General features: G+C 39.6%; 2 protein-coding genes across 2 annotated transcripts in view; both read right to left on the bottom strand.

Moving 5' to 3' along the window:
• Nucleotides 1-3,453, bottom strand: part of STPG4 (sperm-tail PG-rich repeat containing 4) — a gene marked incomplete at both ends in the record, with an annotated part of 38,525 nt that extends 35,072 nt beyond the window's left edge. Inside the window, 5 exon segments of the mRNA XM_081253889.1 lie at nt 143-211; nt 215-301; nt 303-401; nt 1,566-1,622; nt 3,433-3,453. Of these exon segments, the coding sequence (XP_081110015.1) occupies nt 143-211; nt 215-301; nt 303-401; nt 1,566-1,622; nt 3,433-3,453 (333 nt within the window).
• Nucleotides 3,454-7,570: 4,117 nt separating this feature from the next.
• Nucleotides 7,571-21,503, bottom strand: CALM2 (calmodulin 2). Its single transcript, XM_081253955.1, has 6 exons — nt 21,402-21,503; nt 15,519-15,549; nt 9,719-9,862; nt 9,518-9,624; nt 8,964-9,099; nt 7,571-8,223 (listed from the first exon to the last, which is right to left on the bottom strand). Exons 1-6 carry the CDS (start codon nt 21,402-21,404, stop codon nt 8,195-8,197), a joined length of 450 nt encoding a protein of 149 aa, XP_081110081.1. The 5' UTR covers nt 21,405-21,503; the 3' UTR covers nt 7,571-8,194.
• Nucleotides 21,504-26,654: the final 5,151 nt, after the last annotated feature.

Below are 26,654 nucleotides of genomic sequence, written 5' to 3'. Positions count from 1 at the left end.
TTGTTTGATTTCTGGACGAAATAAGGCATTCTACAGGTTTTCAGTTTCTCCTGGGGAAGACACACTCTGAGTATAGAGAATATTTTCCTCAGGGCCTCTTGGTAGCTTTCCCATACAAAGCCAGCTGCTAGTAGTGTTTTACCTGATCTCTGTAAACCAGCGTGCTGGGGTTTGACCGTGGTTTGTCTTTAAACGAGTAGGTGGCCACTTGCTACTTTAACAAGTCCAAGAAGTCAGGAGGCATGTACTGGGGAAGGTCATTTAATACCAGATCGTTTCTTTGCAGAAGAGGTGGTTTTTTTCCTTCCTTCATTTTTAAAACTGTATGTTGCTATCACTGGATTTAATAGAGATTCTTCAATAAAAGTTTTCAAGTGGTAAGTGCCAGGATTAGGAGCGTTCTGTGGAGAACTGACATCATTTTTAAAGTCAGTGTGTACACTGGTTAACATCTCTTAAAGCATCGTTCTTGCAAAGGTCACTCCTAAGTAGCATTTCTCTCTGTTTTACAGTTTAATAAGATTCTATCAAATAGAGTAAACACTCCCACCAGAACAATACTTCAAGACAATCATGACGATTTCCTTTCTGAGACAATTGCTAAATTATAGCAAATGGGTTACAGCCATAGTTGAAGTTTTAACTTTTTAAAAAGTAGCTTCAGAGATACTTAAACTTGAGATTCAATTTGACTGTAAATGTCAGGCCTCTCATGAGAGCCCTCAGGATAAGCTTTGTGACTAAACAGAAGTTATCCTACTTCTGCTTAGTAGATACCACGTGTTTCTTTCTAGCCCTCAAGTGGGAAGCTAAAGGATAATAACACGAGACTGAGGATGAATTGGCAGAACACATGGCCTAATTAGTCCCATAAGAGGTTTGGTACTTTTAAATCACAACCACAGTATGGCTGAATGGCCAGACCTGACAGTTTAGCTGCTGCTGCTTTTGTGGCCATCTTCCCACCGAGCACTCAGCTCAGTTCTACCATTAAAATTAGTTCAATTCCAAGGAGGCTTTGGATCCTGAGGCCCCTCTGTTATAGAAAGGTGTGAAAAGAAAATATTTCTGCTGTATAGAAACAATGTATCTTGAGAGGCAGATCTTCCAGTCATCTTTCTTTTGTATATTACCGTCTTGTTTTCATACATTGGTCATGTTAACAAAAGTTATCATAGACTCTTACTTTTTATCTAAGTAAGATAACAACCAAAATCAAACACATTTCCGGAATGCATGCTTTTTCTTCCTTGTGTAATCTCACCAAGGTCATAAACTAGGTTGACTTTATCAAGATATCCTGTAAAACACCTGGATTCCTAGAGTTGCTTTACTTCCAAGCTTTTACTGCATTCAAAATTTAAAGTTAGTTTCTCAGTCATATGCTGATACTAAAATTATAAATATGAAATAAGGCCCATGTAGATTTTTTTTAAGGCCCATGTAGATTTGAACAACCATTGTTTTCTTAAAATTAAGTATTAGTGACTTAATCAGGTTAGACTGATTATAATACTAATAAGAATGAGAATACTTTGAATAGGAAAGGATGAAAATATACATACTGTTAACGCTATTCTCCACCATCCTTCTCTTTCAAAAGATGACTTCCGGCTTGGTTTCTATTAATAAACATAAAATGTGCTTATTCATTTTAGAAGTGATCCCTGGAAGTTAAGTATCACTTATAAAACATGTACCAAACTGGTCAGCCTGAATTAAAATAAAAGCTACATAATGATAAATTTTGCCTGTAATATTTCCTTAAATTACTATTTTATGATCTTAAGTGCTTTTTAAACATCTAAATTCCCTTTGGGTAAATTAGAGTAATAAACATCCCCATCTCACAGAGATGTCATGAGAATAATTAGAGGTGACAAAATTTGGTGCTCTTAGGAAGAAAAGAGTTGTATAAACCCAAAATTGTGTTAGTATAATTGTTATTAAGATTTATGGCTCAGGGAGCTCAAGGTAAAAATGTATAGTCATCAAGTTAATGGGACATTGGGATACAAATTCCTGGCAATATGGCAAATGTTGAACACTGCCATTTCCTGGATTTACATATGCTATGACTTGGGCTTGAACTCTAGCTCGGCCACTGGCTAGGAGCACTAGGCAAGTTAACCCTCGTGAACCTCAGCTTCCTCTTAGGAATACAAAAAAAGGCACCAGGCCTGGCATGAAAATAAGGCATTGTAAAACCTGTACCCACAACCAGGGCTCAGTAAGTGGCAGCTTTTATTTTTAACATCTCATCTGTCAAGTTAAGAAGATTATTTTGATATTCTTCAGTTTCCAAGGACGCTCGTCTTCCATTGTAAGTACTTTACACCCACTTATTATCCCATACTTGTTTCAGCTTCACTGTCAACAGAACACGGTTGTTTAGTTTTTTCCTTTTGTGCTATTTCCAGTAGGTAAAATCATTAAAATACTGAGTTCTACTTTCATTTAGAATACTTTTGTTATTACTATGAAATATAGGTTATCTCAAGCAACAAGGCATTAAAAATAATAAACAATCTAATCAGTCAACGGATATAATTAATTATTCCTGTCTAGCAACTTATATCCACTTACAAGTACCCTTGGGCTTTAGTTTTACTATGAAATATAGGCATTTCTCTAAAAAAGCATTGTTTCATACTCACTGCTAAGTCTGAATTTCTTCCTATACATTCCCTTTATTAGATTTATGTTGAATCTTCTCTGTTGCACATTTATAGTCACAGAAATCAAACTTTTTCGGACAGGTCGAGACAGGTCTCCACCTCTACCTAGGACCAGGGAAATGAGGTGGGAAGAAGGGAGAAGTAAACATATATCTAAAGGAAGGTAATTGGCGGCTGCTGTTTTGTTTTGCCCAAGACAGGTGATCTCAACTTCACCTATCTCCCACTTCCAATTCACTTCAAGGGTGAATCACTTTACACAAGACGGGCTAGACATCCCTTGCCCAGATTTATTTAAAAACTAAACAAAGATACTTTCAAATATTTTATAAATACTAAAGTAGGAAGCAGGGCAAAAACGTGTCCAATAGACTAAGGAAGGAAAAACGCATTCTCTCGGCAGACAGAGGGGAAAGTGAAAGAAATCTAATTACCCTATTAAAACAGTTGTCCAGTGCAATTAGCAGTAGGTAAGAGGCGGGGAAAAACAACACAGAAAACAAAGGGCGAATGGGAAGGATAATGGAGAGCGAGGGAAGAGGAGAGCAAACGAAGTGGCACTCAAATACCGATCGGGATGAAAGGACTGCAGGCGCCGACGTGAACGCAGGGAGAAGCGGAGGGGCGCCAGAGCCCGGGATTAAAGAGAGGTGGGACTTGGGGCGGAGCTCGGCGAGGGGAAAGTTGTTGTAGAGGTGGGAGGGCAGGAAAGGCAGGCGGTAGCGAGGCCGCCCCGCCTCGCTCCTTCCCTTACTGTGGCGGAGGCGATGGCCATGATTGGCTGGTCCATTGCTGCCGCCTCGCTCCCTAGGCCGAGGCTGGCGTCCGGTTGCCAGGAGGCGCCTCAGTCCGCCGGTTCCTGAGCGTGCGCAGGGCACCCGCCAGGTTCGTCTCCCGATGCGGGGTAAGGGAGGCGGGCACACGCTTGGAGGGCCCACAGCAAGCAAGACTCACGCAGAGGAAATGGGTCGAGACCGTCAGACACATGCGTGGTAAGGAAACCTAAAGAGCGCGGGAGTCGCCAGAGAGCCCTCGGCAAGTATCTGCGCCAAGGGAGACTTGCAAAGGCTAAAGCGCCCCAGGATCTCCATCAGCCCTTTCCCAAATCACCTCATGCTTGATACGCATACTTAGATTTAAGGCAAAAATCAACCTCAGCACCCACTTTATTTTTTGAATTTTATTTTTTTATACAGCAGGTTCTTAGTACTTATTTTATACCTATTAGTGTATACATGTCAATCCCAATCTCCCAATTCATCCCACCACCACCTCCACCCCTCCACCCCTTTCCCCCCTTGGATAGCACCCACTTCCTAAGATTGTTTCTAAACTCCTCCAGATGGAAATTTCTGGGGGTGTCACTTTTGAGAAGTGGAGTACTAGACACAACAGGCTGTAAAACCACGGATTACCCTTTACCATCCGTATAGACCCTCTTCATTTTCAACCTCTCTTGGCTGTAGCTTCTCAACCTATAAACATTACCATCTTTAAACAAACGTCCCCTTAAGCTTAACAGTTCCATTTTACGGAGTATCTGCTGTGTTCCAGATATTTCACATATATTTAATCCTCAAAACGACCCTGTGAAGTAGGTATTAATCCCATTTATGAACAAGGAAACAAGCTTCCTTGGACAGTTTAGCACAGCTTCCTCTGCATCACACAGAAGTGGCAGAGCCAGAGTTCCCAAGTCCAGGCCTGACTCCAGTGCCCCACTGTCCACTACACCACGGAGTTTCTGCCTCTGTTCACAAACTTTCAAGAGTAATGTGGATTCAATTCCTTCCTCACCCCCACCCCCATACTTTCCTAAAACCATCTTAATCTGACATGTGCAGGCACCTTTCAGTTAAAACTGCATTTACTAACTAAGCTAGCCAGTTATCTAGTTGCCAAATCCAATGGGGATTTTTCAGGCTCTTAGCAAACTTGACCTCTGTCATCATTGCATTGATTATTCCTCTCCCTGGCTGCATTTGCTGATTTATTGTGCTTCTTTTCTTTGTCTATAAGGAGGTGATAATATAGTGGTACCTACATGGGGTGACTAACTTGAGTGAAATGTCTGGAACCACATCTGGCACAATGCATTCAAAACATATAGTCACTGCCTTTAGGACAAAAGCAAAATTTACAAATTTACAATCCAGTCTCACCTCATTAGAACCTCATGATCTGATGTATACTTGCAAACCCCAAACATGCCATCTTCACACTTCTATTAGTCTCCCCATATGCTAGCCCTTCTGCTTGAAATGCTATTCTCTTCTTCGATGGCCTGGCAAACCTCAAGGGTCGGCTCCTCTGAGAAGTCCTCCTAGGCCTAATCCCTCATACCCCAAAGGACCCTGTTCCTCTCTTTATTGCAGGACTCATTGTGACAAATCATGTCTCCCCTAATTTTAAACATATCCAGAACACAGGTTTTTGTCTTAATTCTTAGCCCTTTGAACACAGGAAGAATTGAATATTTGTTAAGTTTTCCTTTATAAATAAAACCAGAGGATGGACTACAGTAGTGGTTTTCAAAAACTAATGTGCATACAGACACCAGGAAATAATGTTAAAGATTCTGATTGAGATTCTAGGGCAGGGCCTAACTTTCCGCATATCTAACAAGCTCTCACAGGTGATTCTGCGGGTGACTTTTTGAGTAGCAAGAGAGGAGGACGCCATTAAATTTCTCTTGAAATACTGGGATTCTGAACTCATTTAACACAGCCTTAAAAATAGCAGGAAAAACGGAGAGGTGAGGAGCCAGGCACCAGGTCTGAAATCAAAAACTGAAATAATAAGACCAAGAGACAAGTAAAAAACAGAACTTTCACAAAACTGATTAAGCCAGTCCGTCACTGTGCCTCATTTCATTTTCTTATTTTGGCTCAGCCTGTAAAACTGGCTCAGCAGACTAGGGACTGACTGGTACCCTAGAGACTGAATATGATGAAAGGTACAGAGAAGTCCAGAAACCCATGCAAGGTGTGAAGTATAAGGAAACACCTAGATGAGAAAATAGTTTTGGGTATCGCAAAAATAGAAACAGCTTGGGTAAATGATTTCAAGGACTTTACCGATAAAGCAGACTAAGTATGTAGAATAAACAAAATGTCCCCTTAAGAAAACACTGTCTTGCATAATATCACTGAGAAAAGTTTAAGATTTATTTTCAGGTTATCATTACAGCAGTTTTAAAGGGAGGAACCATTTCTCTTTGCAAATACGAGACTACACTTCATAGAGATCAGCAGTGCCTCTGCTACGCATCAAACTTTTAAGAAAAATTCTAGGTAAAATACTTCATATTCTACATATTCCAGAATCACTTTTAACTGCAACAGTGATAGTTTAGGTTAGAATCATCTGAAAGCAAACATGCTACAGACAGTATTTGGAAAAAGAATCAACTACCATGATGCTGCTAATATAAAACAGGTAATACGGGTAAGATTTGAAGGTTTTAAAATTATAGTCCTGATTTGAGTAAGATTATGTAATGCTTACTGTGTGATTTTCATGAAGATTACAAGAATATAAAATCAGTAACATGACACATGAAAGTACCCCAGAAACATGTTTTCCCCTTCCACCTTGTTATCAACAACTTTACTTCAAACTATTGGAACTGGAAAAGCACCAATATTAACTTTGCCCAATTCCCTCATTTTACAAGGATCATAACTGATCTAACAGCATAGACTGAACACTTAATGCAAATACCAGGAAGTATGCTAAGTGCTTTACCTAACATTATTATAAAAACAAAGTTAGAAACCAGCTGGGTAAATTACACCCATTTTACAGGTAAGATAACCGAGGCTCAGGTAATACTGACCTCTTCAAAGTTATACAGAGCAATGATCTGAATACTGTTGCAATAAAACTCCAAAGCCCATGTTTAATATTCTGGAGATTACTGTGCCTCAACAGCTAGACACATGAATCTTCTCCCACCTTTGACTGAACTCTTACATCTAATGAGGCTCTTCCTAATTAGTACTGCCTGCCTAACGTAATAATACCGTTAGGATGATCAATTCCTGTTAACTTCCCTCATCCTACCTAAAACATACTTAACTCTTTTCCTTCACTGACCATCCAGTTTTCCACTTTCCTGTAGAACTAATAACAGTGATATTAAAATAGTCAAAGATGCACAGTAAACAAATTGTGCCCCTGGGAAATTAAAAACCTTGTGGCTGTAATAATCAAGTAACAATTATACTTAAATGTCTTCATCTTGGCTCTGCTTTGCTATGCAATCTTTCCTTAAGTATTTAAAAGGTAGTTAGAAAAACAGAAACCCTGATAACCACCTTTTGAGTAGTTTATAGAGAAAGCAATAGTTTAGAAGCAAGCAAATTCTATAACAAGGTTTAGTTACTGTCAATCCACTACTAAAGATACCTTATTTGTAAAGTACGTTGCAGATAGGCAGGCACAACTGAAAATTCTCCTTTGTTTTCTGGTAGTAGAATTAAAAAGCACTGATTAAAACATAAAAAAATAGAGGCAAAACATAATGACTCACCCCCCATTTGGATTTTTTGTGTTTTTAAACACAAACATTTTAAAAAAATCACTGCATGGCTGAAGTCTATATGGATAAACAAATGCCAAAGTTGAAAAATATATTAAAAAGGTAAGCAGCAACACTGAACACCTACCTTATGCCAGTCCCCATGCTAGGTACACTTATAAAAGGTTTCTTAATCTTTCACTTAAACCTTTTGAAGGAAGTATCATAATTTAAAAACCAAACAGTCTTAAGTAGTCAAAAAAATTACTTATCTAAACTTAAATTATACCAAGTAGAAACCACCTCCCCACTTGATTCTCAAAATTATTTAACCTCAAGTTAATTAAATGACTCAGATTCAGAGCAACAGTTGGGTAAATTGTAATTTTTTTATTGGAAAACAAATATACAACTTGGAATGGATTTGAGGCAAATTGTGCCATAAGCAGATTTTCTTTAAGTGGCTAAAACAAAGTTTAAAAAGCAAGTAACAATAAAAGAAAATGTTTCTGGTACAGGACCAGCAGTACAAAAAAATAGTGTACGAGTACCTGGATAAAACACCCGTTTTGCAATAGTGCAACTTTTAAGTACATATTGTTGACTGTCCATAGTCCACGCAGAGTTACAACTCCACACTTCAACAACAACATGCTGACAGTTCCTAAAGAAAACTACTTAAAAAAAAAAGGCATAACCCAGATGTTCCCTCATTTGACCAACTCCATCTAAGTTTAGATGTGCAGAAGGGCTTATTAGATATATCCAGAGTAAGCCACATGCAACATGTTACTTGATCAATTTTTCTAAAAGAAGGTTTCAGGACAATGACAGTAAGATAAGGGAAGAAAACATGGAGGAATGAAGTCCTAATTACTATACATGCATATTTTTTTTGACAATAGGGGGAAACCTTTTACAGATAAGTTACAAACAAAGAAAAGGCAAATAAACAATTTTGTACAAGAAATTTAACACATTCTGTACAATGTCTTCACTTTGCTGTCATCATTTGTACAAACTCTGAAAAAGAAGTACACAAAAATGTTGAGTCAATGGCAAAAGTCTGACAAAACCAATCACATTTACTCAATCACTGAGCAGTCTCCATTCCTCTTTCTTTCCTCAAAATTATCATAAAGTACAGAGGAAAGCTAGTTTACTGCCAAGGCTGGACCTTCATAAATCAAAATTATTTATGATTATTAATAAATAAACCAAATTAATGCTTTAGATAAGCTATTACAAATAAAAAGCATTCTTGCTCTTAGTTCAACATCACATATGATACTTCTGAACTGAAGCATGTATAATTTTAGATTTAAAGCTAATCAGAGGGAAGGAGAATCCAATGAAAGAAAGTCACCTTAACTTTGAGGATCTTGAAATAAGTTTGAAGAAGCTTTTCACACTGTTCCACAATTGTTAACAAAAATTGTTTTATCATAGTTTGGAGTGTAGTGCTTCTCAAACTTTAATGTGCATTATGAAATCACCCAGGAATCTTATTAAAATGTAGATTCTAAGTAAAGGGGTAGGATCTGATAATAAATAGTTCCAAAAAGTTCTCAGGTGACAATGATGTTGCCTAATCTGTGCACAACACTCTGAATAGCAAAAGGTTGGTAAATATCAGTAACTGTTTTAGCATCTCCATTTCTGGAGGGGGAAAATGTCACTAATTTTGACCTATCAGATACCTAACAAGAACCTCTACCTTAAAGTCAAAGCACAGAATAAGGCAGTGACAGTGAAAGACTTACCTTCATAGTTTACTTGACCATCACCATCAATATCTGCTTCCCTGATCATTTCATCAACCTCTTCATCTGTTAACTTCTCTCCAAGGTTTGTCATCACATGGCGGAGCTCTGCTGCACTAATATAGCCATTACCATCCTACAAAAAAATGTAGTAAAATGTCTAAGCAAAATTATAGACGTAACGAGTTAGAATAGAAGTTTATTAAACTTCACATTAGGGAGCAAAATATACTTTAGTAAGCTATACAAACTAAAGAGAGTTTACAAATAGCTGACCTATATATCAAATGTCACTGAGAGTCAAGCAGGATATCCTATATTGAAATCACAATTTCTTGGTTCCAAAGTCAAGTGATGCCTCTTTCGCCACAAAACTAATGCACAATATATGTTATTAGGAAACCTCCATCTACACTGAATTCTTAAAAAGCTTTTGCTTGATATTAAAGTATGTTGGTAAGTCATCAGAAAAACAAGTCTTCACAGATTAAGAGGTCCTGATACCTTTTTATCCTCAAATTAAAATTGAACAAATCCAGTCTTTGGATACTTACCTTATCAAACACACGGAATGCTTCTCTAATTTCTTCTTCACTGTCTGTGTCTTTCATTTTTCTTGCCATCATTGTCAGAAATTCCGGGAAGTCAATTGTGCCGTTACCTGAAATGGTTTGTTTAGTTGAAACATTACAACAGAACTTAAATGCCACTTCTTCAACTCCCCCTTCCCAAACCCTGAAACTAAGAAGACTTACCATCAGCATCCACCTCATTAATCATGTCCTGTAACTCTGCTTCTGTGGGATTCTGCCCAAGAGACCTCATTACAGTTCCCAACTCCTTTGTTGTTATAGTTCCATCACCATCCTTGTCAAAAAGTGAAAAAGCTTCTTTGAATTCTGTTTGAAAGAGAGACCACAATCCAAATGTACCAGTTAACAATAAAAAAGTAACCTCCTAAAATGAAATGTATTAATCAACCATCAAAGCAAACATATATATAGAGATAGGACCTGAAATGGGATTTTGATTCCTGAAGGATTAGGTGGGGAAACCTTGTGATATTTCAAACATTTTTAGCTAATCATATGCTCATATATTGATCTACCTAAGAGTTTTTTCATTTAAAATCTTACAGGGAACTCCAAAATCTAGTCCAGATAAAAGTCAAATTATTGTTGAAAGAGGAAAACACTCAAAGCCCCAGATGACTGGCTTCTCTATTTTCTGTTGAAGCTGCTCTGTGGAACACAATTCAAAATTACAGATCTAACCTACACTCAGAATAGAAAAGGAAAACTACTGTTACCAAATACATACTTCTATATAGCAACTGTACTACTTACAGTAATCCCCAAAGTTAAAATTAAGTCTATTTAATCACCTACTAAATTAAAAACAAAAAACTTTAAATTTCAGAACAACCTCAATAGGCTAGCTTCCTCTTCTGGAAGATAGAAGGGACTATCACCAAATAATCTATAATGATGTTAACAATGGGATGATCAAGGTATGAATGGCCAGTTTTAACTAAGTGCTGTATCACTGAAAACAAAATTTAGACCTTTCTTCAGAATATAAAATCCCAAGCTTATAAGATGAGTGAGATATATTATTGCCTAAAATCTTTTAGATCTTCTTGTGAAATTATGTTGCTTTCAATTCACCACTAGATTACATGGAAAGCTACTGGAGCAACAGTCCAGAATACCTGAAAACAGAGAAACTAAAGCAGAGATTTAATTTGGTAGTGCAAGGGCATATAAATGAGCTAGTTAACAAAGCTAGCAAAGATATTAGGCCCAGTCAGCAAGCAAACACAAAAGCATACAGCACAGAAACTAAAAGAGGACTTTGGAACTCAACTGCCTGGGCTAAAAAATTCCAGCTCTGCTACTTACTAGTAATATAAATAACCTTGGGCAAATTTTCTGCCTCAGCTTTCTCATGTGTGTTAAGTGGAGATAACTGTACCTACTTCCTAAATTTAAGAATTAGTATAGGTAAAGCACTTAGAACTATGCCTGGCAAATAAGTACTTAATAAATGTCAAGAAAAAGATTGTCTCATTTTCCTGTGGCATCCACAACTACACTGGAAAACTCTCAAACTTCTCTTGGCTTTCACAACAGTAATTTACTTTCTACCTCCTACTGCCAAAGGGTCTTGCTCCTATTTGTCTCTTACATATAGATGTAACCAATTTTCTTATCCTTTTTTCTCTCCTTGGCCATTTCATCTATGCCCACTAATAATGAAGACTTCACATCTTTAGTCTACTCATCACTCTCAACAAAATATTTTTATTTCTCACTCCTACAGGACATCTTCCCTGGCTGACCTCAAGGAAAACTTAATGAAAATCAATTCTATACTCCTCAGCAACCCTAGAAATGCAAACAAAAGCCACCTTAATTCTTTTTCCCTGAAACCTGTCAAGGCCTGCTGAATTCTATTTAAATACTGCCTGATTCTTTGCTCATCTCTACATCCAACATTTTGGCTAATGACCCTATCATCTTTTATCTGGACTATCACAATAGCCTCCAAATGGATTCTTTATTTAAAATTACACACACAACTACCCGAGTCCTATTACCTTTTTGGATTATCACATTATTTTCTTCTGCTTTGATTCTTTTAATTGCTTAGCTTTAAACCAGGTATCACCGACTAGTTATAGTTTGCTACACTCAGTAAGTAGAAAGTGCCACTTACTACTACTGAGTGCTAAACATTCCACTCCATTTAAATATTACTTGTCTTCAGAGGAACTCACCTGATATCAGAAGCTTAGTACCAAACTACTGACTGATCTTATGAAAATATGCAGTACTAACCTAGACCAACCACCCAATGACAAAAATAAATTAGAGTCCTACAAATAGCAGAATTTGATGAAAACATTTCCATTTTACACTCAGGTTTTTTAAAAAAAACAGGATGTACAAATACTGTGTAGAAATATATAAACTATTAGGTTCGGAACACAGTAGCATCTATCACCTAATAACTTAGGCTCCAAGAAAATTAAAGTACTTAAGAGATTTATATTTATTTACATTACATTCTCTGCTATAATACAGTTATCGTGTAACACCACCACTATGTACAAAAATTCCCAGTATAACTAGCCATAATCATTTTACTAAGTGATTTAACTTACAGGACAAATTCTGAAAGATGCATGCTATAAGTTTATGTATGTGTGTTCTAAATTTCAATAAGTTTAAACATCTAATAACTCTTAAAATATTTGCTGGAATAAGTGAAAAGCAGAAAATAAAACCATTTCTATGCTGTAACTAGTGTTTACTTCATGCATACAAAAACGAATAAAAATACTTTGAAGGTCAAGGTTTACCCCAAATCTCTATTTGTATTTTTACACTAAAGAGGCAGAAACACCTGCAAAAACTTAAAATAAGAATAAACTGAAAAGTACAATTTTATTTCACCTGCTTTTATAGCTCTCCACCTGTGCTTCAGAACAGTTTAATCTTAATGTATAGAAGCATATCATTCTAAACAGTTATTTCCCAGGAATGAGTTGAATATAAACCTAGGAGTCAAAACCTCAATTCACGATAAGAAAACAACAGGTCCTGAATGTCACAGAACAGCTATCTTCAACATAATTGATGGAACCTCCCAAAATCCATTCTAGTTATGCCCAAGTTGAAACTTTCAGAAATCATACTATTACTTGTTTCATTTGTTCATTAGCAACCCCAGGATACCTTTCTATATATTTTTTACATAAACTTATAATTCTATTAAAACAGGTCATTATGAAACAATCACAAGAAAAATCAAATGCCTGTTTATCCATTTCTATTTATTTATAAAATTCCAAACTTATTAATCCTGTAAAAGCCATGTACCAAGCCTTTATTGTTGAGTAAGATTAGTACTTTTTTTTATCAAATAAGTTTTATCCCTACACTGAACTTTAAAAGTTTAATGGTTTAGGCATAAATTTCTTTAAAGAAAAAAAATTATTTTACATTTTTCTTTTAAATATTAAATACCAACGACTAATGACATCATGGCAGAGTCATCAACAAAACTAACTTGTTAGTGATGTCACACTAGACTGTTGTGGATTGCTCTTTAAGACCAGGGTAACGTAAACAACTCTAGAAACTTCACCTAAACAATAAGCATACTTTTTTCTAGACTAAGTTATTTGTTAGAGGAATTTCAAATCTGAAGTAGTAATGATTATCAGATGAAGACAAAGCCAACTGAAAAAGTACCTTAGTATATTCAACCTTGCATTATAGGTATGAAGCTTGTTAGCACAAGTAGAGCTAAGACTCTAAGATATTAACTGGTTACCAGCAATTACAATTTACCAGATTAAAAAATTTTTTTGCCTTCACCTCAAAGGTAGACATTGAGAGGGGACTTTGGGAGGAGGCAGAATAATTCTTAGGAATAGGGTAGGTACTGTTCTAGAACATATATGTGTGGCACACCTCTTTGAAAATTTATCTATTCAAGAAATATTTATTCAAATTTTAAGGGAATTTAATAAAACTGTAAATGGCAAAAAAAGAGAAATATTTATTCAGTCCTTACTGTGTGGGAGGTACTGGACATACAAAAGGAAATAAAAAGGTCCCCAATTTCACAGGATTTTTATTTTAATAGCATAAAAGCTTTGGCTCCGCTACCTTAAAGGTTCGCTAAAACCTAGCGTCCAAGAACAGCTTTATTAAAAGCCTAGGAAAAGGCAGGGTATGGAAAGAACCTAAAATAGATTTTCCTACCACTCTCACTAGAAATTTAATTGTATGATAGGAACCAATGAAAAGAAAGAATTTATCTTAAAGACAATGTTCCATGAACTACAAGTATTCTTAACAAAAATGCAATCAGCCAGAGGATTGAGCCTCTCCTATTAACAGACACAAACTACTTTTTAAAAGAGTTGCATGTGTGTTTGGGAGAGGAGTAGTGAGCATCAACTATGTGACTGGCACCTTGAGTAATACATTTTCTATCCTGAAGTGAACATGCTCTGCCATGCAGAACTACCTGACTGGGACTACCGAGAAATGACAGGCAAAGACAGGTGTATTAGAGAGGTAAGAACTTAAGAGTGGAAATAATACCCCAAGTCATTTCCTCGAGACATCATATAGAAAACTATTCCAGAATAATCTACATTTCATCAATACACTTATATATGAAGAAAGAAATTATTTCCAAAGCTGCACTTGACTACTTCAACACACCCTATACATGCAAGTTTACCAACTCTAAAAATCAAATTCCCAGTTTAAGTCAAATGCACAAAGAAATAAAAATAAAACCTGCTTAAATTGGTCCTTACTACTAAATAGTTTTCTACTTTACATAGTCCTAGCAAATACTATTTTGTGATGAGTATTTGAGGAGACTAATGATTTCTGGCTCCACCAAATTTGTCTATGAGGGGTGGAGCTTACTTTAAATGGGCCACATAGGTCAGTTCCAACTGGGTTTCTCAGTTTACTCTAGCATTAAAAAAAAAAAAAAAGCTTTAGTGATTTTGAGCTCTTGAAATTCCTTGCCTACCAGGAAAACTATGGCAGTCAAAACTGCTTGATGGGGCTTCCCTGGTGGCGCAGTGGTTGAGAGTCCGCCTGCCGATGCAGGGGACACGGGTTCGTGCCCCGGTCCGGGAAGATCCCACATGCCGCGGAGCGGCTTGGCCTGTGAGCCATGGCCGCTGAGCCTGCGCGACCGGAGCCTGTGCTCCGCAACGGGTGAGGCCGCAACAGCGAGAGGCCCGCGTACCGCAAAAAAAAAAAAAAAAAAAACCCAACCCACCATTTCTTAAGTTTCCCCAACATTTTGATGTTAACTAGCCATCTCAAAGTAGTAGAATAAAATCAAAAGTACTAATGGTTCGGCATATTGACATCTCATCAAGTTTTATGTAGCAATTCCACATACTTCCGTAGCAAATCAAAGGATACAAAACTTAAAACTGATTTCAACAGCTGTCACTGCTTTTTAAGATAAAATTCAAATTACTACATCTGTAAAGTGGAATGCTAACTTTTGGACCTAAGTGTTTCACTAGAGAAATGGTTACTCCCTGAATGACCATATATGCAACTCTAAATTTAAAATATTAGCTACTTTAAACCAGGGTAAATTCAACATTCATTTTCTGATTTTACATTTCGAGTTACCTATTAACTACTATTTGGCCTCTTTTCCTATGGAGACTGATATGAAGCTGAAGTGTTAAAAACTGCCCAGAATTCAAGTTGTACAGCAAGATAATATTTACGAAAAACAGACCACCCCTACCAGGCTCAAAAGTATATCCACATAACCTAAAAACATGTCTTTAATTACAGTTAGCCCCACACATCTTTCATAGTCAAGTTTACTTTCTCACTTGCCAGAGTAGGTTCAATTACTGTATTACACTCATTTGTTACCATCTACTACACAGATCAAAGTTAATTCTGTCGTACAAGTACCTTATTTTGAGACCAGCGAATTAAGTTATCATAAAATCTGATGGGTATAATCTAGTAAGTAATTTCTCACCTGCAATCTGCTCTTCAGTCAGCTGGTCAGCCTACAAAGAGATCAAAGAAATAGTTAACAGAAACAAGTTTAAAAACATTCAAGGTGGGACTTCCCTGGCGGTGCAGTGGTTAAGAACCACCAATGCAGGGGGCAAGGGTTCGACCCCTGGTCCAGGAAGGTCCCACATGCTGCGGAGCAACTAAGCCCGTGTGCCACAATTATTGCGCCCATGTGCTGCAACTATTGAAGCCCGCGTGCCTACAGCCCGTGCTCCACGACAAGCTGCCACAATGAGAAGCACGTGCACCGCAACAAAGAGTAGCCTGTGTTCGCAACAACTAGAGAATGCCCGCATGCAGCAACAAAGACCCAACCCAGCCATGAATAAATAAATAAATAAATAAAAATTAAAAACCAAAAAAACATTCAAGGTTCACCCCGTTCCATAAATTTTAGTTCAACATTCCTTAGTACCAAACACAGGTGGGCAGAAAATGCACACACCTTATCTTCAAAGCTAAGCTAACTCGCCCCCAAGTTTAAGATACGAAAATATTTCAGAATACGTTTGAAAGTCTAATTTTACACAAATTTTTAAAAAGCAAATCTGGCATACTAGAAAGTTTAATTGGAATTGGTATTCTTCTAAAGCAAGGATAGATCCAATAGAAATGTTTCCTTTTTCAAAATTAAGATATCTAAACTTAAGCTCACCTCCTCAGGTAAATACAAACCATTAATACCAGAAATCTCCACTGAATCAAAAATAATGAACAAGGACTACATTTAAAATTCCCCTGTAAGTGGCTAAATACTTCACTTGGACATATATGTGATTTTCCAAACCTCAACAACAACAAAACTACTAAGCAAAACTATCAAAAAGACAAAAATCCAAGCTGTCCTGGTTGGAGCAACATGAAAGGTACCAATTTTTACTTCTCCTCACCTGCCATGCAACTGCAGAGAATCCAGGATTCTCAATATTTGAAGTACATTACTTACAAAATGTTAAGTCCAGCTACTTATTTTCTCTTGATGTTTGAAATTCCAAAGTGAGCATAAGATTTGTGATGTTTTTAGCAAATGGAGAAAAGTTACTTGTTTTTACTTAAAAAAACACACATTCAGGCACTTGCTAAAACCCATTACATATGTTGTTTTTATTCAATCTTCACAACAACCCTTAATGGTATTAATAATATCATTAATACCCTATCTTACAGATGGGGAGAGAGGCTCAGGTTAAATTTCAGTGAGCGGGAGTACAAAACTAGTAACTAGTAGAGTCAGAATTAAACAGTAAGGTGTCAGACATATCCAATACCTTCAATTTTAAATTCAGAGCACACCATAATATAATAAAAATATTTGCAAAATAACAAGCCTCCTTGTTCTTCATGTGGCCTTCATCCTTGGACATTTCATTGCTTATTGGTACATATATCCAGAGGCACTGACAAGAAATAGCCTCCTATCTAATATTCCTACCTACAGAAGTCAAGTGTACTATGATTAATCCATTCACTTATTGGTATGAGAAGAAGAATAAACACTGCCTGGTTTCCTTCATTTTAAATGAACACACCCCTGGAAAGGATAAAACCTTAATACAGGATAGCATCACATTTTTTTCTCTAGGAGACAGCATGAGAACATTTGAGAAGAAACCCAGAAAAGGAGAAGTTTCTTTCCCTGATAAACAATTTTGATTTGACCTTGATGCAAACTCAACTCGTTGCTTTAGAAAAAAGAAAAAAAGCCAATAGTCCAGTAACTTAAAACTGAAGAGCCAATAATTAAGCTCAAATGCAGAAGTTTATAAAATAAAAATTATCTACTTTTATCCTTACAAATCCCAATCCTCCAAGTTATTTGGTATAAAATCAGTCGATTGTTTTCTATAGGAATAAGATTTAAAACCCAGTAAATCCACTTAGTTAATTTTTACTTTGTTAGAGGTTATAGATGATTTACTTCTAGTCTCATTCCATTCTGCTGGACGTCTATCATTTTTGAAAGAAGGGCAACATGGCATGGTCGAAGAAAAAAGCATGGTGCTTTGAGTCATCGCTGGGCTAGTATCCCAGCTCTGCCACTCAATAGCTGTGACCTTGGACATGTTACTCAACCTCTCATTGTCAACTTCACCTGTGACACAGAATATTAATACCTACCTTGCAGGGTTATTGTGCACAGTAAGTGAGAAGCTATGTAAAGGGCTAGCCCAAAGAGTTCAGTGATAACTGTTTTATATAAATTAATTAACCAAAGAACCTACAATGTAATGTTAAACACCAACCTGACTAGTTCAACTTCCACACAGAAGGTAGACAGGTGGGGCATTATCAAGCCCTTTACAGCAAACTCACCACATTCCATGTTAACTTTAAGATGAGAAAATCTACTACCACAAACTGAAACCATAAGGTGCAAGCCCAGGGACAGATGTGGCAGGACACATCAGTTTAGGACTAGTTAAACCAAATGTGTGGAAGACACTGCAGCATGTGTGAAAGCTGAAGGAATGACTCATATGTGCAGAAACAGCAGGGATTTTTCTCTTGACAAGTTGTGCGGGAAGAGATTTTGAGAAGACTCATTTGTGTGAAAGCTGAGAAGGCCTCAGGAAGAAAACTTTAAAATTATCCAATTTTGCTTGAAAAGTCAAAATTTTAATGGCCCCACACCACCCTGTCTGCGATCTCAGTAAAGATCACAAATGAGCTTCAAGGAATAAAGAGGAGACTAAGTTACATAGCCTGAAAGTGCTGGATATTGCTTGTAATATTTCAGGAAACTTAAAGACAATTTTTTTGTATTTACTACTAACCCAGAGTTCAAGGTTTTAAAGTAACCTTTATCAGCAGCATTCAGGTTAAAGCCTACTAAAAGCAAGAACACAAAGCTCCCTAGCACTGTAATTTGTAAGCCTTTTCCAATGAAATACAAATAAATTTGGTTATTTCTGTCTATGGAGAGAGTCATTTTCTTGACAGAAGAACTAGAAGAATTATACTTTTGAGAAAACTCAAACTCATCAAAATGTGTGTTTGTCTCAGTAAATAACTCACTAGAGAGATGACTAGTTCTTACTCCTTTGTTTCTACAAATACAAATATTAATGTAATTCTTCCTATTGCTCTTGTCAACTCTAGAGAAAGCTCCCAGGCATCAGTACACTCTCAGGTTCCACCTCAGACCTACTAGACTAGAATCTGCATTTTGGAGAAATGCAGGTGATTTGTCAACACTGAGAAAACACTACTAATCTAGACTACATGTGTGACCTTAAGGAAATTACATACCTATTAAACATTTCCCAAATGGCATTCAAAAGTAGGTATGGATACCCTTGGAGCATATCTAGTGAAAGGTGGTATAAAAATAATCCAAAATTCATATCTGAGTAAGTGTATCAGTCCATAGGCTTGAAATGAAACAAACTTCCACCCTTCATTGATTCCTGTTTACTCCAAGTGCTATTTAGATACAACAAAGGCTTCATAAGTAAAAATTTTTCTACAATTTCAGAAATCGGGGTATTTGTTTTATCTTTATCAAAAGCAATCTCAGTAGAGTTTAAGATACCTTTCATTCTGATAGAACAGCACTTATAGGGCATCTTGGCCCCAAAGAGAAAACGCTAGAAGATATTACTTCTTAAAAATTACCTTTACTAACGGCCTAATTTGATCATTCTAGCTCAATCTAGAACTTTCTATATTTTAATAGAGCCTTGGTGAATTTCTTCAGTCTAGTAGAAACAGATCTTCTTGCTGTTCGATGAGATATTTAATTAGACTGAAGTGACCAAATTTTCTACCTCTTCACATCTTTTACTTATCACCCCAGCCTCAAGCCTTCTTAATGCAATCAATCTCCCTTCAATGAGCATGCATCAACTATATGTAAACCCAAGAACCATGTGAGCAAACTTATTCCACTTCCACATCAAATACATTTCATTCTTTGACTTTACAGAGTCCTAATTTTAAATCATCAGGTCTTATAGTTATAAAATTACCTGAGGACAATTCCCAAATTAGTTAACAATGACTGTCAATTTAACTAACTGAACCAAAACATCAATGATGTGAACAGTAACTACAAAAGCCTACCCTTGGCAAAGGACCCCGAAGGGTGGATACAAACTCTATGCCTCACCGAGAAACTCCATTTGAGCTCTTGATTCAATTATCAGACTGATCAGGAAGAAACCTTACCTTTCATATGAGAAATTAAAAAAATTTACCCCACAATTTTGAATCTTAATTACATGCCTATACTGTACACCCTGTTTCACCTAAAAGTAAACTCAACCAGCACATTCAAATTTAGAATAATTTAGAATATCAAGATGTAAGAGCACATCAAACAAATGCGAACTCCTCTCCCCACACCCATACATGGTGGAGGTTTCAGTTGGCAAGGATTCCCAACTGTTTAAGATGTCACCTTGCCTCCTGGACACACCCATCTCCCATAACGACTTGGCAGAAGAAACGACAAAATAAGTATTGCAAATTACCGCCCTCATTAGTTTTGTTTTTTTTAAAAAACAGGAAAGAACTGGAGTTCCGGTCTTTAGTGACAAGAAAATGCTTTTAAAAATCCCGTCCCCCTTCTTTCACGACGGTCTTTGACAGCCATTACTGTACAAATGAAGTGAACTGCACGTTAAGGTATCTGGCACTTTCTCTACGGAAATACCAGTTATTTTCAAGGGGGTTGGAGCGGGGCAACACTGTGTGTGGTAGTGGTTCTTTAACATTTCGGCGTGCACGTGAGCACTCAAGAAGAGGACTGTGGCCCTTCTCAAAGGCGTCCTTCCAACTGTTACAGGAGAGTAAGACCGACTTTCACAACAGAACGACAGTCACCACGGAGCTGGATTTCGGTAGGTGAACAGGAAACGCCTTTCAGACCCTAGCTGGAGCCTCTGGCTTTCTCTAACGAGATGAATAGTGGGAGGCTGCGCCTGACTTCAGATATACAGCCATTTCCTTCAACGACAAAACCACTTAAAAAATTTTTTTTTGTTTTAAATGTCCAGCCTGGGAGGTGGAATTAGGTCTCAAGGCGCAGCGGGAGCAAAAGGATCAGGATTCACCGAGCTTCCTTCGCGCCGCCAGAGGGGGATGGGAACCGGCCGAGGCTGCCCTCCCCAACCTATGCCGGAACGGCCGGCCTCGCAGCGCCGCGGGCCGCCCAGACCTCCGCAGTCCTGCAGGTGCCAGCGCAGCAGCTGGGGCGTGAGCCTAGCCGGGCGGGCGGCGGCCCCAGCCCCACGCCCGCCCCGCCCCGCCCCGCCCCCGGCCGTTCCCCGCGCCGCGCGGGCTCGGCCCACACAGCGCACCCGCCCCTCGCCCCCTCCCGGCCTGACCCGCAGGGCTGCGGGCTGACGGCCTCGCGCGCTCCCGCCCGCCCCCTCGGCGCAAGGCGGCCGCGCGCGGACAAAAGCGCTTCCTGGCGTCCGCACCAACGGCACCAACCGTCCGTTGGGCTTTTGAATCCGGCCCCGGGCTGACCTTTCGAGATGCCCGACCCAAAGCTTCTGCGCCCCGGCTCCCCCCCGCCCTTCCACTGTCGCCTCCCCCGGAGGCCGACCTGCCCCCCGCCCGGGCTCCATCCTCATCCAGCCCCTGAGGAGCTCCGCAGCGCCGGGGGCGGTGCACCCGGCCCCCAGTACACTAGGGGACACCTCCCTGAGGAGAAATGGGGGGTGGGGAAGCACCTGCGACACAACGGCCGCGGGCGCCCCCAGCCTCATGTGCGCCATCCCTCCGGCGAAAACCACTCCTGGAGGGTGTGAGGGTGGCAAGTTCCCTTTCTTTCGTCAATTCGCTTCAGCCTCTTCCCCCCACAGGCCGAGCACCGGCAGCTTAGCGACGCACTCACCATGCTGCAAGCGCTACCGGTCTCCGAGACTCGACTACACAACCACTCAGCTCGCTCGCTCCACTCGAACTAATGCTCCTCCTCCGCCCCCAGCGCCTCATAAACACCTCCCTCCGCCAGATCCCTCCGCCGCACGCCAGATAACGGAACATCACAAACGAGTCCCGGCCAACCCCCTCCACTCCAACTTCTCTCGAGACCCCTTTATCCACAGTTGTGTGATCGACGATACAAGAGATAAAGGGAGGGGGGCGAACGGATGGCGTAAGTGGGTTTCGCTTCCCAGCGAGCCGTTGAAGGGCCGGTGGAGTCGCGCCTGAGAGGCGCTACTTTGCGGCGCGGAAGAGCATCGTGGTAGCGACGCGTAACGCAACGATCGTTGAACCGGCCTCTGATTGGCTGATTCGTACCTGCAATGCGTCACTGGGGCTCGCAGCCACCGCCGCCGGGACGCGGTGTGGTTTCTGCCGTTTGTGCCGTTGCTGCCCTGGCCGCACTGTCTTGGCAACTGCGCCAGGCGGCGGAGTCGCTTGCTTTGCGCTTGGCTGGAGAGTCTTCCTCCTCCACCCATCCTTTCTCTCCACAGTCGTACGCACACTTTCCCGCCCCTGGTATAGGGGTCTACGAAAACGCTGATTAAGAATGAAGCTGAAAGACCCAGTGAAACCCCTACCCCGCGCTCTTTTTCTCAGCTTCGGTTATTGGCCTCGTGGCGGCCACACGCTTACCATTTTACTCCCTCACAAAACCCGAATATCTGAGTAAGGGCGAACGCACCTGCTCAGCTGACTAATCTGAAAGGGTCTTCCGTTTATACTTCCCCTTCGCCGCGTTTGTCTGGGGTAATTTACCGGGGGGGGGGGGAATCACTGAAAAAGCGCAGTATCCCGGATTCTGTGGAATGAGTCACTCCCAATAGCCACTTGATGTCGTGGAATAATAGGGGTCTGGCTTGGAGTGAGACCTGGGTATGAGTATCGCTTGGGCCACTTTCTTAGATGTATGACCTTGGATGAGCCATTTAATCTTTAGCCTCATTTGTGAAATGGAGGTTATAATACCTATATTGAAAGATTATTGTAAGAATTAGAATCATATAGAGACTGGCGTCTGGGTAAAATGTTAAAGTACCTGGCACAGGGTAGGCATCCAACAAGTGGTTACTATAATAAAACCATAATACATATGGTCACAATGAATTTCATAATCAATTTGCCCCTTTGGGTTGCTAACCTCTCAAATTTAATAGAACATTTCTAAAGCCACATAAAAGTTAGCTCTTTGGAACTGACACCCTTGTGCACTGTCGGTGAGAATGTAAAATGGTACAGCCACTGTGGAAAATAGTATGGTAGTTCCTTAAAAAATTAAAAATAGAATTACCATATGATCCAGCAATTCTGCTTCTTGGTATATACCCGAAAGAACTGAAAGCAGGATCTTGAAGAGATATTGGTACACCCATGTTCATGGCACTCTTCACGATAGCTAAAATGTGGAAGCAACCCAAATGTCCGTCAGTGGATGAATGGATAAGCAAAATGTGGTATATGTTTGTTGTTACATACGATGGAATATCATTCAGCTTTAAAAATTCTGTAGGGCTTTCTTGGTGGCGCAGTTGTTGAGAGTCCGCCTGCCGATGCAGGGGACATGGGTTCGTGCCCCGGTCCGGGAAGATCCCACATGCCGTGGAGTGGCTGGGCCCGTGAGCCATGGCCGCTGGGCCTGCGCGTCCGGAGCCTGTGCTCCGCAACGGGAGAGGCCACAGCAGTGAGAGGCCCGCGTACCGCAAAAAAAAAAAAAAAAATTCTGTAATATGCCACAGCATGGATGAAGCTTGTGGACATTATGCTAAGTGAAATAAGTCACACAAAAAAACAGATACTGTATGATTCCATTTATATGAGGTATTTAGAATAGTCAAAATCACAGAAACAGAAAGTAGAATGATGGTTGTCAGGGAAAGGGGGAATGGGGAGTTATTGTTTAACGGGTATAGATAAGAGTTTCAGTTTGACAAGATGAAAAGAGTTGGGATGAATGCTGGTGCTGGTTGCATAACATTATGTATTCAGTACCACTGAACCCTACACTTTAAAATGGTTAAGGTGGTAAATTTTATGTGCATTTTATCACACATGACATTTTTTTTAATTTTTGAACTTTTTTATTTGGAAAACTTTAGACATAAGCTATATACAAGTGGAGAGAAAAGTATAACCATCACTTAACCAAGTAGCCATCACTCAGCTTTACCAGTTAACAGCATTCTGTCATTCTTGTTTCGTATATTTCCCCCATTAAAAAAAAAAATTAACTCCTTGGTCCCACCCAAAATAAGCACGGGTGTGCATAACCTGGAATATTTAACAAATGAATAGCAATAGTTTACCTACTGTGTAAACTCATTCGAATATAATGTAATTGTTACCTTAGAGGGGGCTTAGAAGGCACAGAGGAGAGGACCTTTGCTCACCACAGAGGTTCCAAAGAGGGTTCCCAAAGAACATGACTCCTAAATTGAGTCTGACATGATAATGGGCTAGGAAAAAGTGAAAAGCCAGGGAGGAAGAGAGAAGCAAGTTTAGATGAAAGAAAGAACAGAGCAAAAGGCCCAGAGGCATGCAATTGCATGGCACAATGGAGGAGCGTCAGTGGTTAGGCATTACCAGGGCCAGCCGATCTCGGGAGAGGGTGCTGGGAAGTTAGAAAGGAACTAAGGGTCATGCTCAAACTGCAGTTCCTCAAGAAGGTTGGGAGAACCACTGTCCAGAAAGAATCCTCTTAGACCACATCAAGGCTTTAGAATTTTCCAGTAAAAAGCACAGCCATGTGGACCCTTGAAACCTAGTGAACAGCATTTTCAGCAAGCCAAGGTAAAATCTGCCTACTGAGAAGGATCCTTCCAGAACACCTTCCTGCCCAGCAAGACCAAGATATTCTCTAACAGCTTATCTGCACCCACTTGGAAAGACTCAGTGGAATTTAACCTGCTTTAAACAATTTAGGCATTTTCTCAAGCCATCTAAAGTATTTCCTTTACTAGTCCGGAGATGGATTCTCTTTCTTTCAGTCATACAAATCAGACACAAAGTAAGTGCTCTTTCAGTTAGTATTGGCAACCCTGTGACCTTCCTTTCAGATGAATGACTGTTCAGTAAAAACTCAGGACCCCCATGCTTCTATTGTCCTTGCTAATGTGATATAATGATTCCACAGGGGAGTGGGTGGGCTTAATTAAGTTACCCCACAAATGAAATACACTGTACCATTGAGAATGTTACTTAAAAGTGGGTACCTCTGCTTCAGAATTGAGCTGAAAACAGAGCCCTAAGGCCACCATTCCATTACTCTCCATTGTGGTAGCGCCCAAGTCTTTCCAAGATTTTCCTCAGAAATTTGTCCCTGATTCTTCCTCAGATGGAAGGGCTATCAACAGTTTTTTACCCCATCAGTATGCAGTGCTTTTACATATGAAATTTTTAATGATGGGAAATTGAATGACAAAACGAATAATCACTTCTTCTAGAAAATGAATTTTTAAAAGGATTGATGCATAACGTATAACAAGCTTGAGTATAATATACAGGTGCATGCTTAGAGACGTATGTATTGAATCAAGGAGCTTTTAAACAAATATTTGGTAATGAAATATGTCTGTTAAAGAGAACACAGAAAAGTTCTTCCTGGTTTCTTAGGTTGAATTTCAGTAAGGCCTCTCTTGCAGAAACTTCCTTGCTGACCTCTCCAATAAGAGAAAGAAAATGAGAAAAAAAGTCAAGACGTACATTTAAAGCCATTGTGGTTTCTGTGTATTTGAGACAGTTCCAAATCAATTTATTTATAGAGAATTTGTCTTCCACAAGATGACATACAGTACAGCCTGACTTTGGCAACTTCCAGCTGAGAAGCAAAGTTGGTGACCACCATTACATCAAGGCCTAAGAGGTGGTTGGTTGTTTATTTTCCTCTCCTGTCTGGTGAGGTATTACAGCTTTCTACCTTTATCCATCCTGGGAAAATGAGAATGCACTTCCTCTCCAGGCCTCAGTTCCTCAATTTGCAGAATAGAGATAACACAAGCCCCATCCTTTGACACTTCCTTCCCATAGTTTCTCTCCTCAAGCCAGCTGTGCTATGAACAAGGGCAGAGGACAGTCACAGTGGCTTTCTTGATTGTAGGCCCTATGTGATTCTTGACAGGTGAAAGAATTAAGCCCTAAATGCCCTAAGGCAGCAACAGTATGCATCAACTTCTCTCCTATGCATATAGAATGCAACTTGTTACGTGCCAACCTGGAGAGAATTCAGAAAATAGTACTCAAATGATCTTCTTATTCTGTGGTTCAGATAAGGAGCCCTGGTTGAGAAAGTTAAGCTATCCCCTTCCAGGACTATGGGGAAAAACAGAGCTGGGACAGGAATCCAACCAGGTCATGAGAATGTCTCGCCCACAGTATCCTCAGTATGATGAGGAGTGAAGAGTATAGGGAAAGCACTGAATCCTCCAGAATTACTGAATAGGCTTATGCTCATATACGTGCGGGAAAAGTTGAGGGTCATTAACTTTGATATTGACACTCTGCCATTCATTCATTTATTCATTCAAAAAAATTGAGATGTCAATTTAGGGTGACTAACCATATAGGTTTGCCTAGGATTAAGGGGTGTCCTGGGACACAGGACTTACAGTGCTAAAACCACACAGTCCCAGGCAAACCAGGATGGTTAGTCACCCTAGAAACCATGACCACTCATTCAATAAATACCAGCAGTCTATTATGTGCTGTAAATGTGCAAAGAGAAGAATGAGCTATGATAAGAATGACTCTGGGAGCACATAGGAGGACAACCTAATGGACAAGAGGAAGACTTCCTAGAGAATGTGATCCATAGGAATTTGGGTTAAGGGGGAGAAAGAGGAAAAGGTGTTTGAAGCAGAGAGAAAAAGCACAAACGAACAGAGACATCATCATTACCATCATCACCTCTATCATCATGGTGACATTCACAGCCACTGGTAATTTGAGGCTCCCCAAGGGCCAGGCCCTGTGCTGATCACTTTATGTACACTGTTCGCATTATTGACCATTCCATTCTTCTTGAAACACTCTTCTTGCTTGGCTTCTGGAATATTACCCTAGTATTTCTCCGACCTCTGTGGTAGTTTCTCTGTAGCCTCCTTGGCTGGCTCCTTCACCTATTGCTTAAAAGATGGCATGCCTCCAGGTTTAGGCCATGGCTCTCTTC

The sequence above is a fragment of the Mesoplodon bidens genome, assembly GCF_964165515.1.
Source record: "Mesoplodon bidens genome assembly, chromosome: 14".
NCBI classification, from domain to species: Eukaryota; Metazoa; Chordata; class Mammalia; order Artiodactyla; family Ziphiidae; genus Mesoplodon; species Mesoplodon bidens.
The sequence above is the reverse complement of the archived record's forward strand: the minus strand, read 5'-3'. Positions and strand labels throughout refer to the sequence as shown.

Bases quoted from the DNA above. Each gene is read 5' to 3' on its own strand.
- CALM2 (XM_081253955.1), bottom strand. The intron at 9,625-9,718 runs GTAAGTCTTCTT...AAACCATTTCAG, and splicing joins TAATGAGGTGGATGCTGATG to GTAACGGCACAATTGACTTC. The intron at 8,224-8,963 runs GTAAGTCTTTCA...CTTCTTTTTCAG, and splicing joins TGGTCAAGTAAACTATGAAG to AGTTTGTACAAATGATGACA.